A 23,848-nucleotide genomic window follows, 5' to 3' on the forward strand; every position below is an offset into this window, starting at 1 on the left:
AGATTCTATGTACGCTTGGAATAGCGTCCATAAAAAAATATGCGATATTCCTGTCCAGATAAAAACAAATCGTACTGATGGATCTAGCCCTTATGTATCCACGGGCTATGGCATATTCAATATCTTCCCGAAAAATAAGTTTCAGCTTCCGAGTTCCTTAATAAATCATTGTACTTAACTCTTGTATTAATTACCTCTCATTGTTCGATGCGAGGCAGTGAGAAGGACGCTGTTGAAGGGGTTTTGTTTCACAGGCCTTCTACTTTTCTTGAATCATTTGAATGTCTTCATTTTCTTCATGAAATTGCATTTAATGGTCATATCATGATTGACATAATGGCAGTAAAACCCCGATTATCTGTCGAATGGTCTGACATCCAGAGCTGTGGAGTCGGAGAAAAATTTCCCGACTCTGACTCCTGCTAAAAAAAATAGTTCGTAACCAGGTTTTTCATTAGAACGTTCAATTTACAATTTCCTAAAGCAAATATGTCACCCTTCTAAGCTCGAGTCGACTGCGAGTAATCGGCTTCCTACCTTGTTAACCTTAGAGTTAAGGAAAATGTTGATATATACTAGTAAAAATATTATTTGTTTTCTTGCGATTTCTCCGTTGAAAACCACGAAAGCTGGTTGTGACCAAAATATCAGTGGGATGCCGTTTTTCACGACCCTATCCACAATGCTCTTTTTGAGCATTTCAGCAGTCATGCTAACCGTCATCTTGTCACTTATAAAGATAGTAGAGAGCTATGGTTAATCACAACACAAGCAAATGATTCGGACGTGAGTAGGAAATTAAAAAGATCATGAAATCAAATTTTGTTTAGTGAGCTAAATATTTGATTTTATTGGGTCATTGACCAGGATGTCGGAGTCGGTAAAATTTTTCCGACTCCGACTCCCAATACAATGAAATTCCTTCTGACTCCGACTCTGACTTCGACTTCTAATACAATGAAATTCCATTCGACTCCGGCTCCGACTCTATAGCCCTGCTGGCACCATCGACGTTCCGAAAGGATTTTGCTCTATTTACCGAGAATCAGGAAATATATACAAAATAAATAATATTTCTGCACTCAACACTACCCGTTAACTTACTGCAGTGTTTGTGCACTGAATTTATATTTCAAGTGAAATGGTGTCGATTGACGAGGTAATGGGAGGAACCGAACCGGATCGATCTGGATCAGACTATACATTTTGTTGCTTTCTGTTCTGTTTCTGTTTTTGTCCAGAACCATCATCAGATTTAGAGGCGAATGAACTGCAAAGTTAAAGGCCTCTTAAAAACAAAGAAGATAAGACCATCATCATTGCACAAGACTACCAATACGCGGCGCCAGAAGATCTTCAAAAGCTGAAGGTTCTAGGTGAAAATCATAGCAGAATTTTATCCAATAATGCAATAAATGCGGATGGCGGTCAAGGCACGGTTGGCTACAATACAAGAAGTGGTAGCGACCTCATACGAAGGTTTGTGTTACCGCTTCACATTCCACTCAACCGCTTCACATTGTACTCAACAACAAATGGATACGCGAAAAACATCCTCATAAATGATTTATATAAAAAAATGGACATCCGGATCATTTCTTTACACTAATGTACTTTTTAAACTGTCAATTAATGTATTATAATTATAATTGTAATAAGAGCTCAATCCTTAGAAAAATATATCCATACAGCCATTCCATGCCAAACCGATATAGTGGCTCTCAGATTTTCGTGAAAAGTGGTAGCTTTGTTCTTTATCGCAAAACATTAGACCCGTATTTTTTTTATTTTTTCAGTAGGGTGACCATTTACAAAGACATTTATGAGACTAAAATAAAATCGCGGGCATATGATGAAACCATTAAATGCGGATAATGGCAATCCAACGTGCTCCACGATTTTATTTTAGTCTCATCAATGCCCTTGATAAATTAAGCAAGGGGTATGATAACTGCTAACTGATACTTGCCTAATTATTCTCTAGCTTTTAGTACATTATCTGTATTATTATAGTGTTTAATCACAAAGAAACCGTTAACCTTAAAATGTTTTTTACTTATTTTATTTTCTAGTTTTTAGTACATTATTTGTATCATTGACATATTTCTCTAATAAAATCATTCAACATTTTTTAATTTTTTATTGCTTACCTTATTTTCCTCAGAATATTTTGATGATGACTGTATTCTATTAGTCAAATCATTTCATTTAATACCGACATTGAGGGGATTGCAAAAATACATTGTACCTACCCTACAGACATTCAAATATACATACAAACAGGTCATGCTGAATGACACCATTTAAAAAACTAACTGTTTTTTTGGGGACTGCGGCCATCTTGGATTTGGATCTACTACGTTCTAATAGCACTTTCATTTGATACCCATATTGATGGAGAATTGAAGATAAAATATTCATCGTTTTACCGTTTTGTGAAATTTTGCATTTGAATTTTTTATAAATAACTATGTTCTACTAGTCAAGCCCTTTCATTTGGTACTCATATTGATGAGGTTTTTAGAAAAATATATATTGGGTCATTTGTGGTAGCAGCCATTCTGGATTTCCATTTTTTTTATAAATAAATGTGATCTACTAATCAAGCCCTTTTATTTGATACCCATATTGATGAGGTTTTGAGAAAATATGTAATACACCATTTTGTAGCGGCCGCCATCTTGAATTTACATTTTTCATAAATAACTGTGTTCTACTAGTCAAGCCTTTTCATTTGATATCCATATTAGTGGAGCTTCGAAAAAATATATATATGACGCCACTTTGTGGTGGTATTCTACTAATCAAGCCCTTTCATTTTATACCCATATTGATGGGGTTTTGGAAAAACCTATATTTATGAGGTTTTGAGAAAATATGTAATCCGCCATTTTGTAGCGGCCGCCATCTTGGATTTTTAAGATAATGAAATACGCAGTTTTATAATGACTGCAGAGATAAAGGTGTGTTCCAAATTTCAGATCAATCGGTCAACAGGAAGGGGGTCAAATTTATATTAATGTGGGACAGCGCCACAAACATGCGCCAGTGTTACAAACATGTTACAGGGCAAGCTAAATAAAACCGTTTAATAAAAATGACACATTTGTCAATTAATTGAATTCTAGTCGCATACATCCAGTCTAGTCGCATAGAAATATTGAACGAAGACTGAAAACATGTTAACTTTGGAAAATCATAACTTAAAAACGAAGAAAAACACATCTCAGATTTTTGGATATGTTATGTAAAAAACCACAGCTTTCAAGAAAAACTGTATTCTACTAATCAAGCCCTTTCATTTGATACCCATATTGATGAGGTTTTAGAAAAACCCATATTTATGAGGTTTTGAGAAAATATGTAATCCGCCATTTTGTAGCGGCCGCCATCTTGGATTGAAATACGCAGTTTTATAATGACTGCAGAGATAAAGGTGTGTTCCAAATTTCAGATCAATCGGTCAACAGGAAGGGGGTCAAATTTATATTAATGTGGGACAGCGCCAGAGACAAACATGTTACAAACATGTTACAGGGCAAGCTAAATAAAACCGTTTAATAAAAATGACACATTTGTCAATTAATTGACAAACCATGTAAACTATAAAAACCTAATACAATAAATAATCACGAAATGAAAAAACTTTTTTTTCGTAAGTTTAATATTTTTCAAACAAGACTATCTAATTGGCTTTAATTTTATGTGTCGATCATCTGGATCGGTCCAGTAGATCAAAAGTTATGAATTTTTGTGTTGGAAAAAAGAGGAAAAAATTGATTCTTAGAACCATCGACTAACTTTGAAAAATCATAACTCAAAAACGAAAAAACGGTTTCGACATGTTATGTGAAAAATCCTCAACTTTCCAGAAAAAATATAAAACAATATAGCGCCTTTGGTCCCGAGACTATGAAAACAATAAAAAACGAATACAATCAATAATGACGAGAGCAGGATTCGAATTGTCTGCAGGTATAGTGTTTTTTTTCAAAAAAGACCGGGTGATAGGCTTTAATTTGATATATAGATCATCTGAATCGGTCTAGTAGTTCAAAAGTAATGAATTTTTGAAAAAAGTCATTTTTGGAAAAAAAAAAAAGAAAAAAAGTTGATTTTTTGGACAACCCTAAAATGTAAATGGTCACCCTACTGAAAAAATAAAAAAATACGGGTCTAATGTTTTGCGATAAAGAACAAAACTATCACTTTTTACGAAAATCTGAGAACCACTATATCGGTTTGGCATGGAATGGCTGCATAACTATGTATATTTTTTTCATAATTATAAGATACGTATACAAAAACTTCGTTTGTCCGATCGAATCCCTCAAAACATCTGAATGCTTACCAAATTTTGATCGGATGATTTGAACAATAAGAAGATACGGTTCACTGGAAACATAAAATTCATGCATGACTACTTACGAAGAATGTTCCTTTTCAATTTGGGTGGAACTAATCAGTTATCGATCAATATTCATCGAAACAAGGAAAAGATTGCAGAAATGGAACAAAAATTGTGCATCACAATGGTTATCATCACTTACAAGGTGCAAATTACAACAAGTTTATGAGTGCTAATTCATGTCTCACGTGCTTAGACAGTAATCGCTCGGCGCAAGGGGAGGTTTATTCATTTCAGCATGTACTTCAGGAGCTGTAATAAACTAGTGAGTAGTGAACAACAGTCAGACACATTAGCTGCAACCAGTTCCGAAATATTCTATAAATAAAGCACGTTGCATAAGTTGAGTCAGCGCGGAATAGACTAAACACCAGCCAAAAAATCGCACACGAAAGACGCAGGATAGATTCCGACAAACAAACAAAAAAACATTTGCGCCACTCATTCAGTAATTTTATGCTTCGGTAGATATAATCCAATGTGGGGCAGGAACACGTTTTAGGATTTTCAAGTTCAACCGTGTGCCTCATAGTACGTAACTAGCATTTGGACAGAAACGATGTGATTCAGCACCCAGTTGGGGAAATCGTTATCAACATGTAAACAAACCGAAAGATCAAAAACATATTAAACCATTTGCACGTTATTAATAGTTATGTCAACGTTGTAATGTTGACTGCTAATAAAATAAGTGTGACATACGATACGGTTATCAGTGCTGAGAGTATATCACATTCTATACCTGGAGAGCAGCATCCCGCCGGCAGAGAGAGCATGAGATGATCGTTTTGTTTTTTAGCGTGATGGCAAACTATGGTAATTTGAGATCATGCGCAAAGTGCATTCTGAGAGAAAAGGTGTTTAACAACATTGTCAATTATTTTGTGTCCGATAGAATACTGTACCGCCGGAAAGTTATAACTCGTAAATGACTCCTAACATCAAACAGCGTTTCTTTCGTCTGTGCAGAAGACATAAGGGTAACGCAAACGATAACAGAATTTATACTTCAAAGATGATTTACGAATGCCGGAAGTCTTTCCCCTATTATACCGCCGGAGACCCGTGAATGTCTGGATGTAAAATGTCATATATTGGCTATTGTGATTTTGAATCACAAAGCTCGACGGATCTGTTGCTTGAATTAAACACTGATATGTAATAGTATTATAAAATGCCAAATGTTTTAAATATAGACTGAAAAACATGTATGAATGTGAATATGGAATGTGCAAACTTATGTTCCTCCGAATGACGCAAAACAAAATAAATAAATAAAAATAAATGTGATCCAACACAATCTCATACGTGAATAAATAATCTATCATGATTATTGTGAAGGAGATCCAATGAAAATTTCCAATATGATTACGTTCTATGAATCGTATTGAACATTTTCAGCTTCGATGAATTTACACACAGTCTGATCTCTTAGCTGCAATAAACCTATGCTTTTCAGCGGTTGCAAAATATGATTGAACATCACGTAACTATCTCAAAGCAGTATGGGTTGAGATCAATATGTTCAGTTGATTCGCCCTAAGCACATACGCAACGAATTGAAACATGCAAATATTCATCATGTATAACTTCTGAAACATATAACTCATTTCTTTATTTTTTCTTCTTTCTCATGACAGTGTATTTGCGAAATCCTGGAGAGCCGGAAAATACAGCCCTCGAACAGCTATTAAAGAAAGATGTAAAGTTGCAAAAGCTACAACCAGGAGAGAAACAAAAGGTTGACAATAAGTTGGCTGAGTCTGAGAAAGAGAAAACAGAAAAAGGGGAAGGCGAAAAGTCGAAATCAAAAGAGGAGGAGGCGGACAAGAAGACGTGTGGTGTAGAAAAAGAAGCAGAAGAAGAGGAAGAAGAAGAGGAAGAAGAAGAGGAAGAGGCAGAAGAGGAGAAAGAGGAGAAGGAGGAAGACGAGGAGGAGGAAGAGGAGGGGAGAGATGAGGAAGGCAATGAAGAAGTACAACCGATCGAGGAAGAATGTGCGAAAGGCGTAGAAAAAGATAATGGAATTCAGGATACAACGTGCTCACACACGGAAACCTTAACGGAATTAGACGAAAATCTGACCCTCGATGAAACAGAGTCGAAGGACAGAACTACTTGTCTCTCAAAGATAGAGCATCCAGAGAAACCTTCGGTTCCACCTCAAACATATCTGTGGGAAGAAGTCAAGAAATCCAAGGAACAGGTAAGTGATGTAAGGTATCAGCCAATTTCGATTTCAAGAAAGCGCCATTGCTATCGTAACAGCTACATGCGTCGTTTCGGAGGCTTTCTTCGTGCTTTGCGTTACATCAATAACTGTGAAGTTCACACTTCTGTTATACATCCTGAGAGTGAATGAATAGAATTGAAATTTTTCAATTTATCTCCCAAAATGAATGGCAAGACTTTGACGAGTACTATTTAATGCTTCCACATTCCATCCAATAATACTCCTATATTGTTTGTGATTTGTCCTAGACTCGATATATAGTTCTTAAAGGTTTTTCATAGGCCTATATTTTTTAAAACCTATGTAGTGGTTTTAACTAGACAAATTGAACTTCATCTAAGCTTTTGTCTAATTATATATTTAGTGAAACGGGAAATCGATTACTCGCGATTTAGTAGGGTGACATATTTTCTTCAGAAAGAGTACAAATATGGATATTCAGACAGTGTCGACTATCAAATGCGAAGATCTGACTTAGCCAATACATCTCTTACCGGCATATAGGGTTAATTCTTCCGACCCGAAGAAAGCTTTTAAATTAGATCTGGCAACAAGATATATTTCGCACGCTGCCATTAACCGAATGCATTCTTAAAACTGAAGATTAAGGTTAATTGAAGGTTATTTGACACTGATGAAGGTTGCCTTCAATCGCACCCACTTTTACTAGAGAATCAGCCCACCTCAGCATTATACACTCATCAAGGAAACTGATGAACCTGAGATGCTCGAATCTATAGGAAGGTCCCCGATAGATGGTAATCTAGAATTCGATGGATTTCCTGCGAAATGAATAGTAGCATTGATATACTTAGGAAAACAAACACGATTTAGAATTAATATTCATACTGCATGGATGCTCGTAGATTGATGATTTAACTCGGTTAGCTAATAAAGTTTATCAATAGGTTCATATCCTAGTAGACTGTTTAACCGTTTATGAGAAAGTGGAAATTAGGTAACTAATCGATTCCAACTTCAGAAAACATAATCCTTACATGAGGAATAACACATATTTACCATTGATAAAAAATTAACTATTGAAACAGCTGATACGATTGGTGACATAACAGTTGCCACTGTCCGTTAATCCCGAAAACACTGTTGTCCGCTGCCTTGTAAATTCACTTTCTTGTGCATCTGGTTATGCAAAAATCAAAATAATATTTTTATACAGATTAACCAAAAAAATGGAAATTTTAATTTTTCATCGAATATACCATTTATTTTTTTTTTAAAACTACATGATTTAACTCAGTAGATCCTAAACAGTACGCATACAGTGAAACACTTATCAACTTGTTGCATTTTCAACGTATTTAAACAAAATTTTCTGCCGATGCTCTAAAATCGCAGCTTTGTTACAGTTATCATTATATATCTTTGTCAACGTATAAAATCAACATTCCTTACGTGCGACTCAAACTTCTAAACAAACTCTCTGCACCTAATGGTATGATAACCAATGATGTACGGAACCCATATGAGCATCCGCACCAATCTACTCAAAGCACTCGTGAACATTCAATATTGACACTGTAGCTTTTATCAAACACTCCATATCTCTACCCCATATCAAAATTTTGTTTTCTTCGCTATCGAATCCATGTCCCATGGTATCATTTGTACGCAATTCGTACCGGATTATTATCGATACTTCGTTTTTCGCTAGAAGCTCCTACCAGACTGGAAGCAGAATAGAAACGGGATTGGGAGCGGGAGAGCATATGGCTTTGGCCAGCGAGCGAGAACATTCTCCAGCCACTGCACAATCATAACTAAGTGGATTTCGGAATGGGCACACGTTTATATACAGTTTTTTTTGTAATTTTTCAATAATCTGTTATCAGAGGATTTCTAGGATATTGAAATTAGGATTTTAGGCTATTCAAATTGGGATTTTAGGCTCCCACATTTGAGCAGCAATAAAAACATGGGATCTGGCGCGTTTAGATAACGCTTACCATTTTATTTATCTGAAAAAACTTTATTTTGTTTATTGCGAAAGCAATATTTACAATCAATTGATGCAAACATCTATGTAATTTATTAAGAAAACGTCGAAGGATAAGCGTTCGGAATCATTCATTATTTTCTAATGTTCGGTGTTTAGATGTTCATTTTATCCCCAAAGAAAACCCTGTTAAACGTAAAAAAATTATAAGAGGTTGTTTCCAAGACACGACCGCATTGTTGACGTAGAACTACGCTGTTATTTTATTCAAGTCGCTTGTTTATAACTTCGGATATTATTTTATAATGCTGTGAATTTTAGAAATAACTGTTTAGTAGAATGGTTTGATCGCCCTGAAATGGTATTTCAAATTGTAGAATCAGTTGTTGATAATTCATTGATGATTCATTATCGCCCTCGCAGAACAATACCCTAATCCTATCGTATGTCACAATTTGTTTCATGTCATTGCATTAAAAATTTACCTCGAACGCTATTCCGGTGGCCTTTTTCGCAATTGACATAGACTCGGCTGCAGTCGATTATATACTTGTTGCACCAGTACCATTATTCCACATCATATAACTACATCCATATATCTTTGGCACCGTATGGAAACAACAACAAGAACAATATTCGCAAGTATCAAATATCATACTACTTGTTATTTAGTATTGCCTCAGTGGAATCGCACCTCTAGGAATCTTTCGTACAACGTAAATCAAGCGCCAAACAAGCGTTTGTTATAGCATGCATACAGAGCCATACATTGGTGGCTCAAGGCTACTAGAAATATAAACACTTCTCATTATTTGGCACTATTCTCAAAAAAAACGCTTCTGTTAATATTGGCTGGTCTCGAAAAAAGTTGCATTACTTTCTCATGCTCAAGATACGCGCAGCTGTCATCCTTAATGGAGAAAGTTTTGCTACTGGCGAGCGAAACTAAATCACATACAAAATTCCAGTACGACATTTACTTTCATGGTGGTTAAATAAACGAAATAATCTCTTTCTGTTGATCTCAACAACTTCGAAAAGAGTAGCATTGCTGAATATTTGCCTCAGCAGAAATTCATTACTAATACTCTAGCGCAAATACTTCCCTCCCACTATCTTTCCTCCTTGTTTAAATTTATCATTACGGCTGCATAATTTGCACCACCAATGCACACGGGAGCAGATACAAATGGGGTTTCAGCGTAGTGAAAATGTACTATTTTTACGTACGGGTTATGAAGCACGCACGTACGCACACAAATATCCAAATATCGATGGCTTGAAGCATCTAGATATACACACACTTATCTCCGTTTTACGCTCTTCTCAACAGCCTTTTCTATTAATATTGCCTGTCTAGATTAGCTGTTAGCTGTTTTAGTTTAGCTGTTAGCCTTGGTGGAAAGAGTTTAGCTACCGCCATGCGAAACCAAATCAGAGGCATAATTCCAGAACAATTATTTTCTTGGTGAGCCGACGATAGCCTAACTTGATGATTCCCCACACAATTGTGTAGCTCAAAACATTAATGCAATGGCATCAGTTTGATGCAATGATTGCAATGAGTAACTTGGTCACGTCCACCCCAATTGCTTTAAGAAAGGCACTCGATCCCTCGCCATCCAGCTCGCCCAGCAACGGTGTTGTCCAGTCGGTGTCTTTACGAAGAATGAACGTTTGCCTCAATTCAATTCTTTGTTTTTAAGAGGCTTTAAACTTTGCAGTTCATTCGCCTCTAAGCTTGCCTCAGCGAGATCCACTGTTTATAGGCACTGTAGGCAAATATTCCCCTTCGTTCTTCTTCTTTTCCTTTGTTAACGGAGGTAGTGATCTCCGATAATCGTTCGATTAATCGAATACTTCCTACAGAAATCGATTATTAATCGAACGAATACTGCACAACCAATGATGGAAGCGAACGAATAATTTACGTCGATTAATCGATCCAAACTCAGAGAGAAAAAAACGTACGGCCGCTGCAGTTTTATCCTGAAAACAAATCATTATCTTTGACGCTCCCCTAAATTCGTAAACAAAGCTCAATGCCGTCAACGTGAATTGAGCTTCTTTTACGACTTTAGGGGTGAGTAAAAGATAATAATTGATTTTCAGGCGGAATGAACACTTTTTTAATTCCATATGGCTTTCTAGCAAATGAGAAATAATAATCTAACTAATTATTTCTCTAAGTGTGGCGATTAATCGATCAATCGATTATTTGGGTCGATTAATCGTATCGAATAACAAACTGCTGAAAACTATTCGATTAGCTGATGAACGATTAATTTCAAAAATCGGGGATCACTACACGGAGACTTTAAATCTTACGATTTCTCCTTCGTTGCTCGTTATTCACAGCTCTGTTTGGGAAATCACACAAATGGACAGAACAAATGTATGGGGAAATGAGATTGCTTCTATTTTCGTCAATTTAAACCATATACAGACAATGGGTAGTAATGTATAGCATATCAAACAAATTTTAGAGAATTTCCGATTCGATTGGTATGTAAATCGTGAAAATCCGTTCACAGCAAAAATAGTTATTAACGTTAACTTTATTTCATAAAAACGTGACCTGTTTTCTGATTTGGCACCCTTAATGTAAGACGTAGTTCTACGTCAAAATACTGAACACTGAACACATTTCCGGTTTTCCATTATCCTGCCGATACAGGCTTTCTGAGAGTCGATCAACGTTTCCTCATCACTTTAACACGTTGAGTGCCACGGTTTTATAGCGATTCGATGGACATTTTTAAACGTATTAGGACCATCGTTTCTCATCGTAGTGGAATGCTCATATGATTTACCTTTTTTATCATATGTTAAACTGTCAGTCACATGTGACCGACGCGGTCTGAACGAAAACTCGGTGTCAGTCACCGTTGACTGGCGTGGCAATTAACGTGTTAAACAAGTTCGTAATTTGACTAAAACTGAAAAGCAGACGTCAAAATCTACACGCACATAATATGTGGGACGTTCATGATCAAGATTTTGAATTGCACACTCAGAAAATGTCAACATCAACGATATGCGGTTCTGGAGAAGGAAGGTAAACGCTCAAGTGACAAGTGAGCGAGGTCGGACTCCCTGGCTGACGAAGGTGAGAAAGCCACTACAACTGGTTATCTGCGCTTCCTCTATGATATCTCAAGATGCCTGAGCGGAGCTAGGATGAATCCAAGGATGCCTGTGAGAGACTCGACCGGACAGTTACTCATCGGCAGCCAGACAGCGTCGGATGATGGTATCAAGATCGACATAGGTGCACGCATCAAGAAGGCGAGGGCTGTTTTGCGAGTTTACGAAATGTGTGGGAATCCAACCAGATAAGTTTTCGCATAAAAAACCGATTCTTCAACTCGAACGTGAAATCCGTGCTGTTGTATGCCTTATTGGGATCATGCCTACAGGCAGCAAGTGGAAATCACTCCAACTAATAGCGATATGACACCCTGATAAGGCTTACAACAAATAGGGGCCCGCCACAATAGATCAAATAACTGGTCGTAGTGGAAAATGTACCCAACAGGGAAAAAAATGCCTGCGAGACGTGGTGTGTTTCAGCGAAGAACACCCAGAAGCGGCAGGTCTTCGTCAATCGATGCCTGCGGTGGCCTCACAACTGAATGTCGAACGTCGAGCACGACAACAGAAGCCGATATCAACTAAGATTCAATAACTGAGTGACACTCAAAAAAAATCATCAAATTTAAGTTGAATGAATTATAATCGTTTTATCAATGGAAATACACATAAAAGAAGCGAATCGCTCTATTCTCCTCTACTGTAAGGTTGAATGGAATCGCCATAGTCCCCACTGATACCTGATTCAGTGGTTGAATCTAGTTATGTTGTATAAACAAACCAGCGCGTTTTGGTATGATGCTCGAGAAGATGGCATCTAGAACACGGCGATCTGGAAGGGACCTGGATATGCTGATATTAGAAATTAGATATTAGTTAGAGTTAACTCATCTGAACGAAGAATACTTTCTCTCTCTAGAATTTTTTTAGACCAGTTGAAAGGGTTGTTATCATCCCAAAACAGAGTCGAGAATGTCTCGAGCAGCAGTTCAAGTTTCGTGCAGTTAATGAACCTGATAATATACTGCACGAAAGTTCTTACCGTTCTGTTCACGCCAAAGCCTTCATTAACACTTGAATGGCGTCTCCAAGATATAAAACAGGAAGTGGGTTATATCTATGGTATAACCGCAAGGGTGACGTAGGACTATCGTTTATTTAGAGATCATTTGTTTGAAGTTGAATCTAAATCCATCCTGAATGAATGAATAAATAAATATTTGGGTGACTTCAAAAACGAGAGCGTTACGTTGGAGGCTCAAGTTTTTATGCATCCAATATTGGATACAAAAAAACCTTGTTCTGAAGAATAATCTTCAGAAGCTTTCCTGCTAACTGCACTTGATTGACAAATCACAAAACCAAATGTATGTGGTCGCAATATTATATGGATAGAAAACATAAAAATAAACTCGCTTGAATGTAATTTTCAATTCCAAGGGGAACTGGCAGATTATTTTTAAGCAACGATCACTTCTTTCCAGGTTTCTTCTCGATAACCGAAACGAAAAGAGTTGCGCGCGTGTATGTGTGTGTGTGTGTGGCGGCTGCTTCGATGTCTTCCCGAGGAACCGTATTTCGATGCTGATACTCTCTTGGTCACCTTCTCTTCTCCTTCTGATCGATCGGCTTTTCTGCGCTCCCTCACAGTTAAAACAAACTGATTGCATGTCAGGTCAGGTCAGGCCAGGTAATGAATCCCTCGATCCCTCGCCGTTCAGCTCGTTCAGTAACGATGTTGTCTTGTCGATGTCCTCAGGCGTCATGTACAAATTACGTAACGCTAAAAATCCGGATTTTGAATCCCCTCCCCCCCTTTCGTAACGCAATTTCCTATCTCTAATAAACAGAAAGTAACGCAACATCTACCCCCTCCCCTCTTATCGCGTTACGTAATTTGTGCACGACGCCTCACGAAAAATTAATGGGTTTCACCACCAGAATATCATTTAAGTATGCTTTTCGTGCGTGATTGAATCGAGAGAAGGTGTGGTTTACGATGGCAATTTGGAAGGCAAACTAGAGGAGAATGAACTTTCTGAGTATGAAAATTTCGGCGACTGAGCAATAATCGATTGAAAATTATATAATTTTGGCGATACGAAACATTTTCCGTTTTTCATGTTATGCATCCATTATTGGATACGAAAATATCCTACTGATGGGAAAGAATAATCTTCAGAAGCTTTCCAGCTAATTACACTTGATTGAAAAATTACGAAATCAAATGTATTTGGTCGCTGTGTTCGCCATATAATTAAAAAACATTAAAATAAACTCTTTCGCATGGATGTATTCTTCAATTCCCAGGGAACTGACAGATTATTTTTCAGCAACGATTAGATCTTTCCGGAATTTTCTCGATGCTGTATGGCATCCAAACGAAAATTCTCGTTTCAGTTTGGCCTGTAAAAAACTTTTCTGAACTCTAATCCATCAAATTTGGAGCCCTGAAAAGGGCCGTTGATTATATGCTAAGCTAATATAGCACGCTCTCCTTGGATTCGACGGGCCAGCTGAATGTCCTGGGGCATGATGTGACGCGTTTTACGTGGATAGCACACAAATTTGTATCTTCGAATAAGCCTCCTGCAGCGTCATAACCGCGGAACTTTGGAAGCGCAAGTCGGTTTTGAAGTCCTGAGCAATTCCACGATCCAAAAGCTGCAAAGGTAGCTTGCGGATCAGCAATTCGGTCGACTTCCGATAGCGATGAATTTCACGCAAAGTTCCCGGTCGATAGCGATGTGGCTTCTTCACGCTTCCTGCGGCTGGTGCGCTTATCCGAGCTGCTTTAGTGTGCCTTACCACTGAAAGACTAACCTGCTATCTGCTTGGTCCCAAACAAACGAGTCGTCACGGTGCGAGAGTAGAGTAAGAAATGAACGAAAGCAAAGGAAGCGTCATTTTATAACCTGTTTTCGAAGCTATCATTAAGCTATTGAAACAATTTTCCGACTCAATAAATAGCAATCATATAACTCTTGGACATTTTATCTTTTGTATGAAATGATTATCACTGTTCCGTTGATCCGAAGCAGAATGAATCACGCTTAAAGAAGGAATGGATTTTTTCTTGGAATTTACTCAGCAAAAATAATGCCCTTTCCCAACACTTAAAAACGACAAACGGTAAACAGTTTCATTAAAGTGATTTCTTCGATATGGGGATATATTCACTACATCATGTCATGTATTTCATATTCTTCATTATGAAATCCATATCCATGGCACCTATCGGTATCGAATTATCATCGACACCACGATTTTCGCTAAATGCTCCTTTCAGTTCGGCCTGTAAAAAACTTTTCTGAACTCTAATCCATCAAATTTGGAGCCCTGAAAAGGGCTGTTGATTATATGCTAAGCTAATATAGCACGCTCTCCTCGGATACGATGGGCCAGCTGGATGTCCTTGGGCATGATGTGACGCGTTTTGCATGGATAGCACACAAATTGGTATCTTCGAATTAGCCTCCTGCAGCGTCATAACCGCGGAACTTTGGAAGCGCAAGTCGGTTTTGAAGTCCTGAGCAATTCCACGAACCAAATGCTGCAAAGGTAGCTTGCGGATCAGCAATTCGGTCGACTTCTGATAGCGACGAATTTCATGCGAAGTTCCCGGTCGATAGCGATGTGGCTTCTTCACGCTTCCTGCGGCTGGTGCGCTTATCTGAGCTGCTTTCGTGGTGCCTTACCACCGAAGGACTAACGAGCTGTCTGCTTAGTCCCGATGAAACGAGTCCTCACGGTGCGAGAGTAGAGTAAGAAATGAACGAAAGCAAGGGAAGTGTCATTTTATAAAACATAAAAGAATCGAATGTAAACCCCACCCTCTTTATTATATAAGCTTACTGTATACTCACGAATATAATAAGGGTGGGATTTAGATTCTATACTTTTATGGTTTATAAAATGACGCTTCCTTTGCTTTCGTTCATTTCTTACTCTACTCTCGCACCGTCCGGACTCGAGCTCGTTAGTCTTTCGCAGACAGTTCGTTAGTCATTCGGTGGTAAGGCACACGAAGTCAGCTCGGATAAGCGCACCAGTAGCAGGATAGGTGGAGAAGTCACATCGCTATCGACCGGGAACTTTGCGTGAAATTCATCGCTATCAGAAGTCGACCGAATTACTGATCCGCAGCTACCATTTAGATCGTGGAATTGCTCAGGACTTCAATACCGACTTGCGCTTCCAAAGTTCCGCGGCTATGACGCTGCAGGAGGCTTATTCGAAGATACCAATTTGTGTGCTATCCATGCAAAACGCGTCACATCATGCCCAAGGACATCCAGCTGGCCCATCGTATCCGAGGAGAGCGTGCTATATTAGCTTAGCATATAATCAACGGCCCTTTTCAGGGCTCCAAATTTGATGGATTAGAGTACAGAAAAGTTTTTTACAGGCCGAACTGAAAGGAGCATTTAGCGAAAATCGTGGTTTCGATAATAATTCGTTACCGATAGGTGCCATGGATATGGATTTCTTAATGAATAATATGAAATACATGACATGATGTAGTGAATATATCCGAAGAAATCACTTTGGTGAAACTGCATTATAAAATTATTTGTGTACGAATGCCGCAATCGATAGTCGACTCTAATTTGCGCTGGGTAATTTCCTCGGAGGACTCGATTCCTCCTTTGAACATTAATAATCTCTTTCTGGCAAAACGATGTGGTATGAATCACATTATTTGAATGATAGAATGAAGAAGTTTTCTGCCAATTTCCTTCAACCTTCAAACGTATCTTTCTCCCGTTTGTCGTTTTCGCGTTCGCTAATCCTTTCTCACAACACCCATTTCTCGTTTGAGAAATTGTTGAGTAAACATTGTTTGCCAGTGCGCGTAGAGCGGGAATTCCTAAAGATTCATTGCACCTCTAATAAATTGCCGAAAGACGTGGTCTTACGTTGATCGCACTTGATTGAAAAAATCCAAAACGAAATGTATTTGGTCGCAGCATTATATGAGTAGAAAGCAAATAATCGCTCGAAAATGACTTGATTTTCGCGATGTGAAACATTTTCCGTTTTTCATGATAACAAAACCAAATGTATTTGGTTGCAGTGTTATATGGATAGAAAACATTAAAATAAACTCTTTCGCATGAATGTATTTTTCAATTCCCAGGGGAACTGGCAGATTATTTTTCAGCAACGATGATAGCAACGAGAATTCCGCGCGTGTATGTATGTGTGTGTGTGTGTGTGTGTGTGTGGCGGCTGCTCCGATGTTTCAAGCGGAACCGTGGCATCACTCTCCTCCTGATGGATTCCCTTTTGGCCTTAGGTGCACAAACAGGCTCTTGGTGACACCGTTCATCAGCGTTTTCATGATAAACGAAATTAGCTTCACAACAACAGCGACAACATGCTCCAATCGCTGTTCAATCATAACTGAGTGGGTTTACGAGCGGCGCTCGCTTATATACCGATTGGTGATTTCAATAGCCTGTTTTGAAAGCAATTTTAAGACTATTGAAACAAGTTTTTGGATGAAAAAGTAACAAGTATATGACGCGTAGTCATTTTATCTTTCAAATGAAGTGTTTATCATACCATTTCGTTCAGTTGTTTAAGAGCTATTAACGCTCAAAATCTCGGTCTCCAGCGTAACGCTTTCGTTCTCGAAACTTTGGTTTTACACCCCGGTATAGAAATGAAAGACGTAGTCCTACGTCAAAAACGTACGGCCGCTGCAGTTTTATCCTGAAAACAAATCATTATCTTTAACGCTCCCCTAAGTTCGTAAACAAAGCTCAATGCCGTCAACGTGAATTGAGCTTCGTTTACGACTTTAGGGGTGAGTAAAAGATAATAATTGATTTTCAGGCGGAATGAACACTTTTTTGATTCCATATGGCTTTCTAGCAAATGAGAAATAATAATCTAACTAATTATTTCTCTAAGTGTGGCGATTAATCGATCAATCGATTATTTGGGCCGATTAATCGTATCGAATAACAAACTGCTGAAAACTATTCGATTAGCTGATGAACGATTAATTGCAAAAATCGGGGATCACTACACGGAGACTTTAAATCTTACGATTTCTCCTTCGTTGCTCGTTATTCACAGCTCTGTTTAGGAAATCACACAAATGGACAGAACAAATGTATGGGGAAATGAGATTGCTTCCAATTTTCGTCAATTTAAACCATATACAGACAATGGGTAGTAATGTATAGCATATCAAACAAATTTTAGAGAATTTCCGATTCGATTGGTATGTAAATCGTGAAAATCCGTTCACAGCAAAAATAGTTATTATCGTTAACTTTATTTCATAAAAACGTGACCTGTTTTCTGATTTGGCACCCTTAATGTAAGACGTAGTTCTACGTCAAAATACTGAACACTGAACACATTTCCGGTTTTCCATTTTCCTGCCGATACAGGCTTTCTGAGAGTCGATCAACGTTTCCTCATCACTTTAACACGTTGAGTGCCACGGTTTTATAGCGATTCGATGGACATTTTTAAACGTATTAGGACCATCGTTTCTCATCGTAGTGGAATGCTCATATGATTTACCTTTTTTATCATATGTTAAACTGTCAGTCACATGTGACCGACGCGGCCTGAACGAAAACTCGGTGTCAGTCACCGTTGACTGGCGTGGCAATTAACGTGTTAAACAAGTTCGTAATTTGACTAAAACTGAAAAGCAGACGTCAAAATCTACACGCACATAATATGTGGGACGTTCATGATCAAGATTTTGAATTGCACACTCAGAAAATGTCAACATCAACGATATGCGGTTCTGGAGAAGGAAGGTAAACGCTCAAGTGACAAGTGAGCGAGGTCGGACTCCCTGGCTGACGAAGGTGAGAAAGCCACTACAACTGGTTATCTGCGCTTCCTCTATGATATCTCAAGATGCCTGAGCGGAGCTAGGATGAATCCAAGGATGCCTGTGAGAGACTCGACCGGACAGTTACTCATCGGCAGCCAGACAGCGTCGGATGATGGTATCAAGATCGACATAGGTGCACGCATCAAGAAGGCGAGGGCTGTTTTGCGAGTTTACGAAATGTGTGGAAATCCAACTAGATAAGTTTTCGCATAAAAAACCGATTCTTCAACTCGAACGTGAAATCCGTGCTGTTGTATGCCTTATTGGGATCATGCCTACAGTCAGCAAGTGGAAATCACTCCAACTAATAGCGATATGACACCCTGATAAGGCTTACAACAAATAGGGGCCCGCCACAATAGATCAAATAACTGGTCGTAGTGGAAAATGTACCCAACAGGGAAAAAAATGCCTGCGAGACGTGGTGTGTATCAGCGAAGAACACCCAGAAGCGGCAGGTCTTCGTCAATCGATGCCTGCGGTGGCCTCACAACTGAATGTCGAACGTCGAGCTCGACACCAGAAGCCGATATCAACTAAGATTCAATAACTGAGTGACACTCAAAAAAAATCATCAAATTTAAGTTGAATGAATTATAATCGTTTTATCAATGGAAATACACATAAAAGAAGCGAATCGCTCTATTCTCCTCTACTGTAAGGTTGAATGGAATCGCCATAGTCCCCACTGATACCTGATTCAGTAGTTGAATCTAGATATGTTGTATAAACAAACCAGCGCGTTTTGGTATGATGCTCGAGAAGATGGCATCTAGAACATGGCGATCTGAAAGGGACCTGGATATGCTGATATTAGAAATTAGATATTAGTTAGAGTTAACTCATCTGAACGAAGAATACTTTCTCTCTCTAGAATTTTTTTAGACCAGTTGAAAGGGTTGTTATCATCCCAAAACAGAGTCGAGAATGTCTCGAGCAGCAGTTCAAGTTTCGTGCAGTTAATGAACCTGATAATATACTGCACGAAAGTTCTTACCGTTCTGTTCACGCCAAAGCCTTCATTAACACTTGAATGGCGTCTCCAAGATATAATAGTAAGTCGAAGGGGTTAAAGGGATCAAAGGGCCCAGCAAACATTGAATCGTATATCTTTTACACAGGCTAGGTTGCATATAAATTTGAAAAAAATAAAAATATTATAATATAAAATATCGTATAAAATATCAATCAAATGATACATCATGTGAATCTGAAATCGTATAAAATGCAAAAATACGATTTTCAATATCGTGGATGAATTAAGTCATATATTGGTATAACAATCATCCTTAGATCGCGATGTGCGTTGTTATATAATTACATTTTATTTATCTTATGTAACATTGTCAGGTCAAATCGCATATCATTTTGACAAGCATTGTATATCGTTATATACGACGTAACAAACAAATATAATGTGACATAATCGTATATCGCCTCCGCTTTTGCATGTATATGCCAGTTATACGCCTCGTATATCACCCAATTGTGGCTTGGATGCACGTATATCATCTCCAATTATGGCATTTTATACGATTTAATGTTTGCTGGGGGTTTAGTCAAAACATGTCCATGATAAGAGGTACAGCTATTTGGGGGGTATCATTATGTGAACCAGTATGGGAGACAAAGGAAGGGAATTAAAGGTTCGGCATTCTCTCACCAATTTCAGTGGGATTCAATTTTAATAAGTATTTTATTCGAAGATTTAAGATGGATGAAACGTTTGTTACGCAAAGGGTCGTATTGAATAGACAACACAAATCATGCATAAGCGTATTCATTTTGTTTACAAATAAAAGACAGCAGACTTTCAGATTAAAAACCAAGCGGTTTTGACGCATTACTTTAGTCTAAGACGCATTGATCTTGAACCCGATGAAACCCGTTTTGTGCTTCAGTCACAAAATCGCCACCGCCCATGCGTAGGGTAACACGGGGTGAGTTGGACATACGGGGTGATTTGGACCACCCCATTATCTCAAAAAGTACGGCTCAACTTGGATTTTTTATAATGTCATCTTCTTCTATTAATGAACTGTATGTAACTAACGTAAAAATACTTTGGTAAAATTAGACAGGTGGAAGGAAATGGTAGCATGAACACAGCAAGCACTTTGATTGTCAAAAAATGTGAATTTTCCGATTGTGGTTTTAAGGTTTTTCCCGCTGATTAAACAAACTTTTCGTGTATTGTGCAGTGAAGTTCTGTTCGCCTACAGAAGAGGAACAATTTGATGTAGCGAAACTGTTAATTTGATAACAATAAATGAAATTAATAGCATTTTTTTTTGCATATTGTGTGGGGTGACATGGACACGTTTTTGTGGGGTGAATTGGTCCTACAGATTTGAGGTTTTCCTTTGGTCAAGTTGATTCCAGATGCCGCTGAATTTCAAAAAGAGGATGGGCAGACAACGTTGGAAGAAGGAGGAGCTTGAAAGAGCAACGCAGGCCGAAAGTGCAACAGTGAAAAAAATCCATGCAGAATTCGAGATGGTTTCAATCCAATTTTTCTGGTCTGGAATCTGACCAAGACACCTGGTATCGATCCCAGAACACTGTTACTGATTGTAACATTATTCCAAAATACTTTATATAAACACAAGTATGTTTTTTTCGATGAAACACACACTGGACCAAATCACCCCACAGATGGTCCAAATCACCCCGCATCAAATTTTAATGTCCAAAAATCATCTCTTTTATTTTATGAAATATTTGGTAGTTTGAAGCTTGATATAATGATTAAACATTATTGATTGAGAGAAAACAAGTGTAGCTTAGTATACAATGCGACATTTTTATTTAGACCGTATTGGTTTGGAAATATTAGGCGATTTGCTTAGGTGGTCCAAATTCCCCCCTTTTCCCCTACTTATAATAATGTCTACGCCTTCGATGAAGCAGATAAACTAACTAGGCTCAAATGTCGTGCTTATTCTTGATTTTCCATTTGTTGATAGTTTCATATGCGTCTTTGAAGTCGTTAAAAACATGGTGCGTAAGAACTTGAAACTCGCGGCACGATCTTAGCAACATGGCTGCGCATGCTGCCTCTTTCTCACACAGAACTCCCCGACACTCATCTCTTCGTTCCGTTGTCCACGTTGTTCGTTGCCCATCACCAATTCAAAATACTCAAAATACTCGAAGACGTAATCCAAAAGCGGAACCTCAGAATAAACCATATAAACCTCAGTTATGGTCATCATTTGATACAAAAAAAACTTTGAAAAATGAATGTAAAATTGTTTATTTTATTATTAAAAAATTTGAAATAAAAGTAAAATGAGATGAACAATTAAAAAATAGTGAATAATCAAAATGTCATAAAATGTAAACAAAAGATATCATGCAAATAAAACAGTTAATTGCTTCCGATGCTTGCAATAATAAAATCTTGCTGCGAGCAAAATGTACGAACTTCAAACAAATAAAAAGAATTACAAAACGATATCAATGAAACCACTATTATTTATTTCCAGGGTGGTTATCCATGGACCCATTTATACAAGGAACCACTTGGTCCGGATGACGAACCAGAGATAATCTTACGATACAACCATTCACCGGTGAACCGTCGTCGTAAAATCGAAGAGCAGCTTATCGATAATCGTACAGAGAAAAAAATAAGAACCGAAAATGGACACGAGTTCACTTCGTCACTCGAGGACGAAGCGCAAATCCCAGATATTACGGACAGTCCTGGTACCGATTTTACAGATACTGCGCCCGCCAGCAGTTCTCAGCCAGACTCCCCTAGACGTAGGAAAACTCGTGCAGCCTCCCACGAACATGATCTTAGAGGCGAATTTAAAGAACACGCCAAACAGTTTCTCGACAAGCATCCAAGTATTCGAAGTTTTAGTAACAGTCTCACCAGGAAGAGCAGACAGACGCGAGCTTTCGTTAGTAGATCACTGGAAAGAGCGAAATCGGTGGCGGACAAACAGATCGATCGAGCGAAAGTTCAAATGAACACCCTTAGAAGAAGGAAAGCAGCATCCGAACCACCGAGAGATCTCCCAGTACATACGATTTTGATGTTACAAGAATCACCAAGACTAGGAAATCGTGAGATTCCTGCTTACGTGGTGAGACAACCAAGTGATGAAGCAATGGATACTACCGGTGTGACAGAGAATCATACACTGGCTGACGAAGTGGCGATTGAGAGCACAACAGTGAAACCGGACGAAATAATTGAATTACCCTCAACGGAACTCGTGGAGACTGCGCTGGTTTCAGAGAAGGTGGAATGCGTAGAAAAACAGGAAGTAGAAGAGGAGCGATATGAAATAATCGAGCCACTTGAGGAACATACTACAGCACCTAAAACAGAAGTACAAGAACAAATTGTTCTAGCTGCGTCCCAGGAGGCTACTAGACCACAACCTCCTCCGAAGGCTCCCCGTAAAAAGAAAGAGCATCATTACGAGGATATCGAGGACTATGAGCCACCCCAAGAAGAAACCACAGTTGGTCCCAAAATGAAACGACAAGAAGAAGTGGACAATTTTGATCCAATAGTAAAAGAAATGTTGGGTAACGAAAAAATAATGATCTCACTGCAGACCCAAGATGAACAAATTGCAAACGATATGCTTAGTCGTAAGAGTCGATTAGATGAAATTCTCCAACAGTCTTCGGAAGATGAAAGAGATAAAGAGAAGATTCCCTGTCTTGGACTACTCGCGCCAATTTCGTCCATAGATTCAACCTCTTCTGACGAAGAAGCTAGACGAATCCACTTATCTACGCTGGCAGAAGAAAGCGACACAGGTAGTGTTGGCAACACTAAACATGATTCACTTAAGGAAGTATCCAAAAAAATTGAAACAACTCTCGCCGAACAGCAACAACTTGAGGATACAGCTGGGAATGAACCGCTATCTGGCGAAATTGTCACTGAGGACAAGCACACCGAGAAACTGTCGGAACTGACTCCATTCGAAGAAAGGATGCTTGCCGAAGCGGAAGAGAAAAGCCAACCGAAGGAAGGAAAAGTGAATCCGATTGTGGAAACCAAACCGGTCATTGATGAACGTTGGTCTAAGATGAGGTATGTAAAATGTTTGAACAATTTTGAGGTCAGTTGAACATTTCTATATCGCCAAGTTCATCCTAGTCCATTATTGACTTGGTCCAATAGGTCACACTGAAACGAATTATTTCTTTTTATCACCTATCGACCAAATCATGATATGAGAATAGATGAGATACACGTGTGATATAAAAAGCTTGAAGTGCATCAAGAGTTTAAATGATCATTCAGTTTAACCAGTTTAA

General features: G+C 38.4%; 1 protein-coding gene across 6 annotated transcripts in view; it reads left to right on the forward strand.

The window, feature by feature from the left end:
* Window positions 1-23,848, forward strand: part of LOC129771658 (trichohyalin) — a 75,301-nt gene that overhangs the window by 8,653 nt on the left and 42,800 nt on the right. For 2 of the 6 annotated variants that reach the window (XM_055775537.1, XM_055775538.1), the window contains 2 exons: window positions 6,049-6,623; window positions 22,045-23,621. In XM_055775537.1, coding sequence (XP_055631512.1) covers window positions 6,049-6,623; window positions 22,045-23,621 — 2,152 coding nt within the window. Of the gene's footprint in view, window positions 1-4,656; window positions 4,674-4,973; window positions 5,225-5,262; window positions 5,389-6,048; window positions 6,624-22,044; window positions 23,622-23,848 lie in introns of those variants that run through there. The other 4 variants (XM_055775539.1, XM_055775536.1, XM_055775534.1 and 1 more) reach the window with 4 other exon arrangements.

The sequence above is a fragment of the Toxorhynchites rutilus genome, chromosome 2, assembly GCF_029784135.1.
Source record: "Toxorhynchites rutilus septentrionalis strain SRP chromosome 2, ASM2978413v1, whole genome shotgun sequence".
Taxonomy (NCBI): Eukaryota; Metazoa; Arthropoda; class Insecta; order Diptera; family Culicidae; genus Toxorhynchites; species Toxorhynchites rutilus.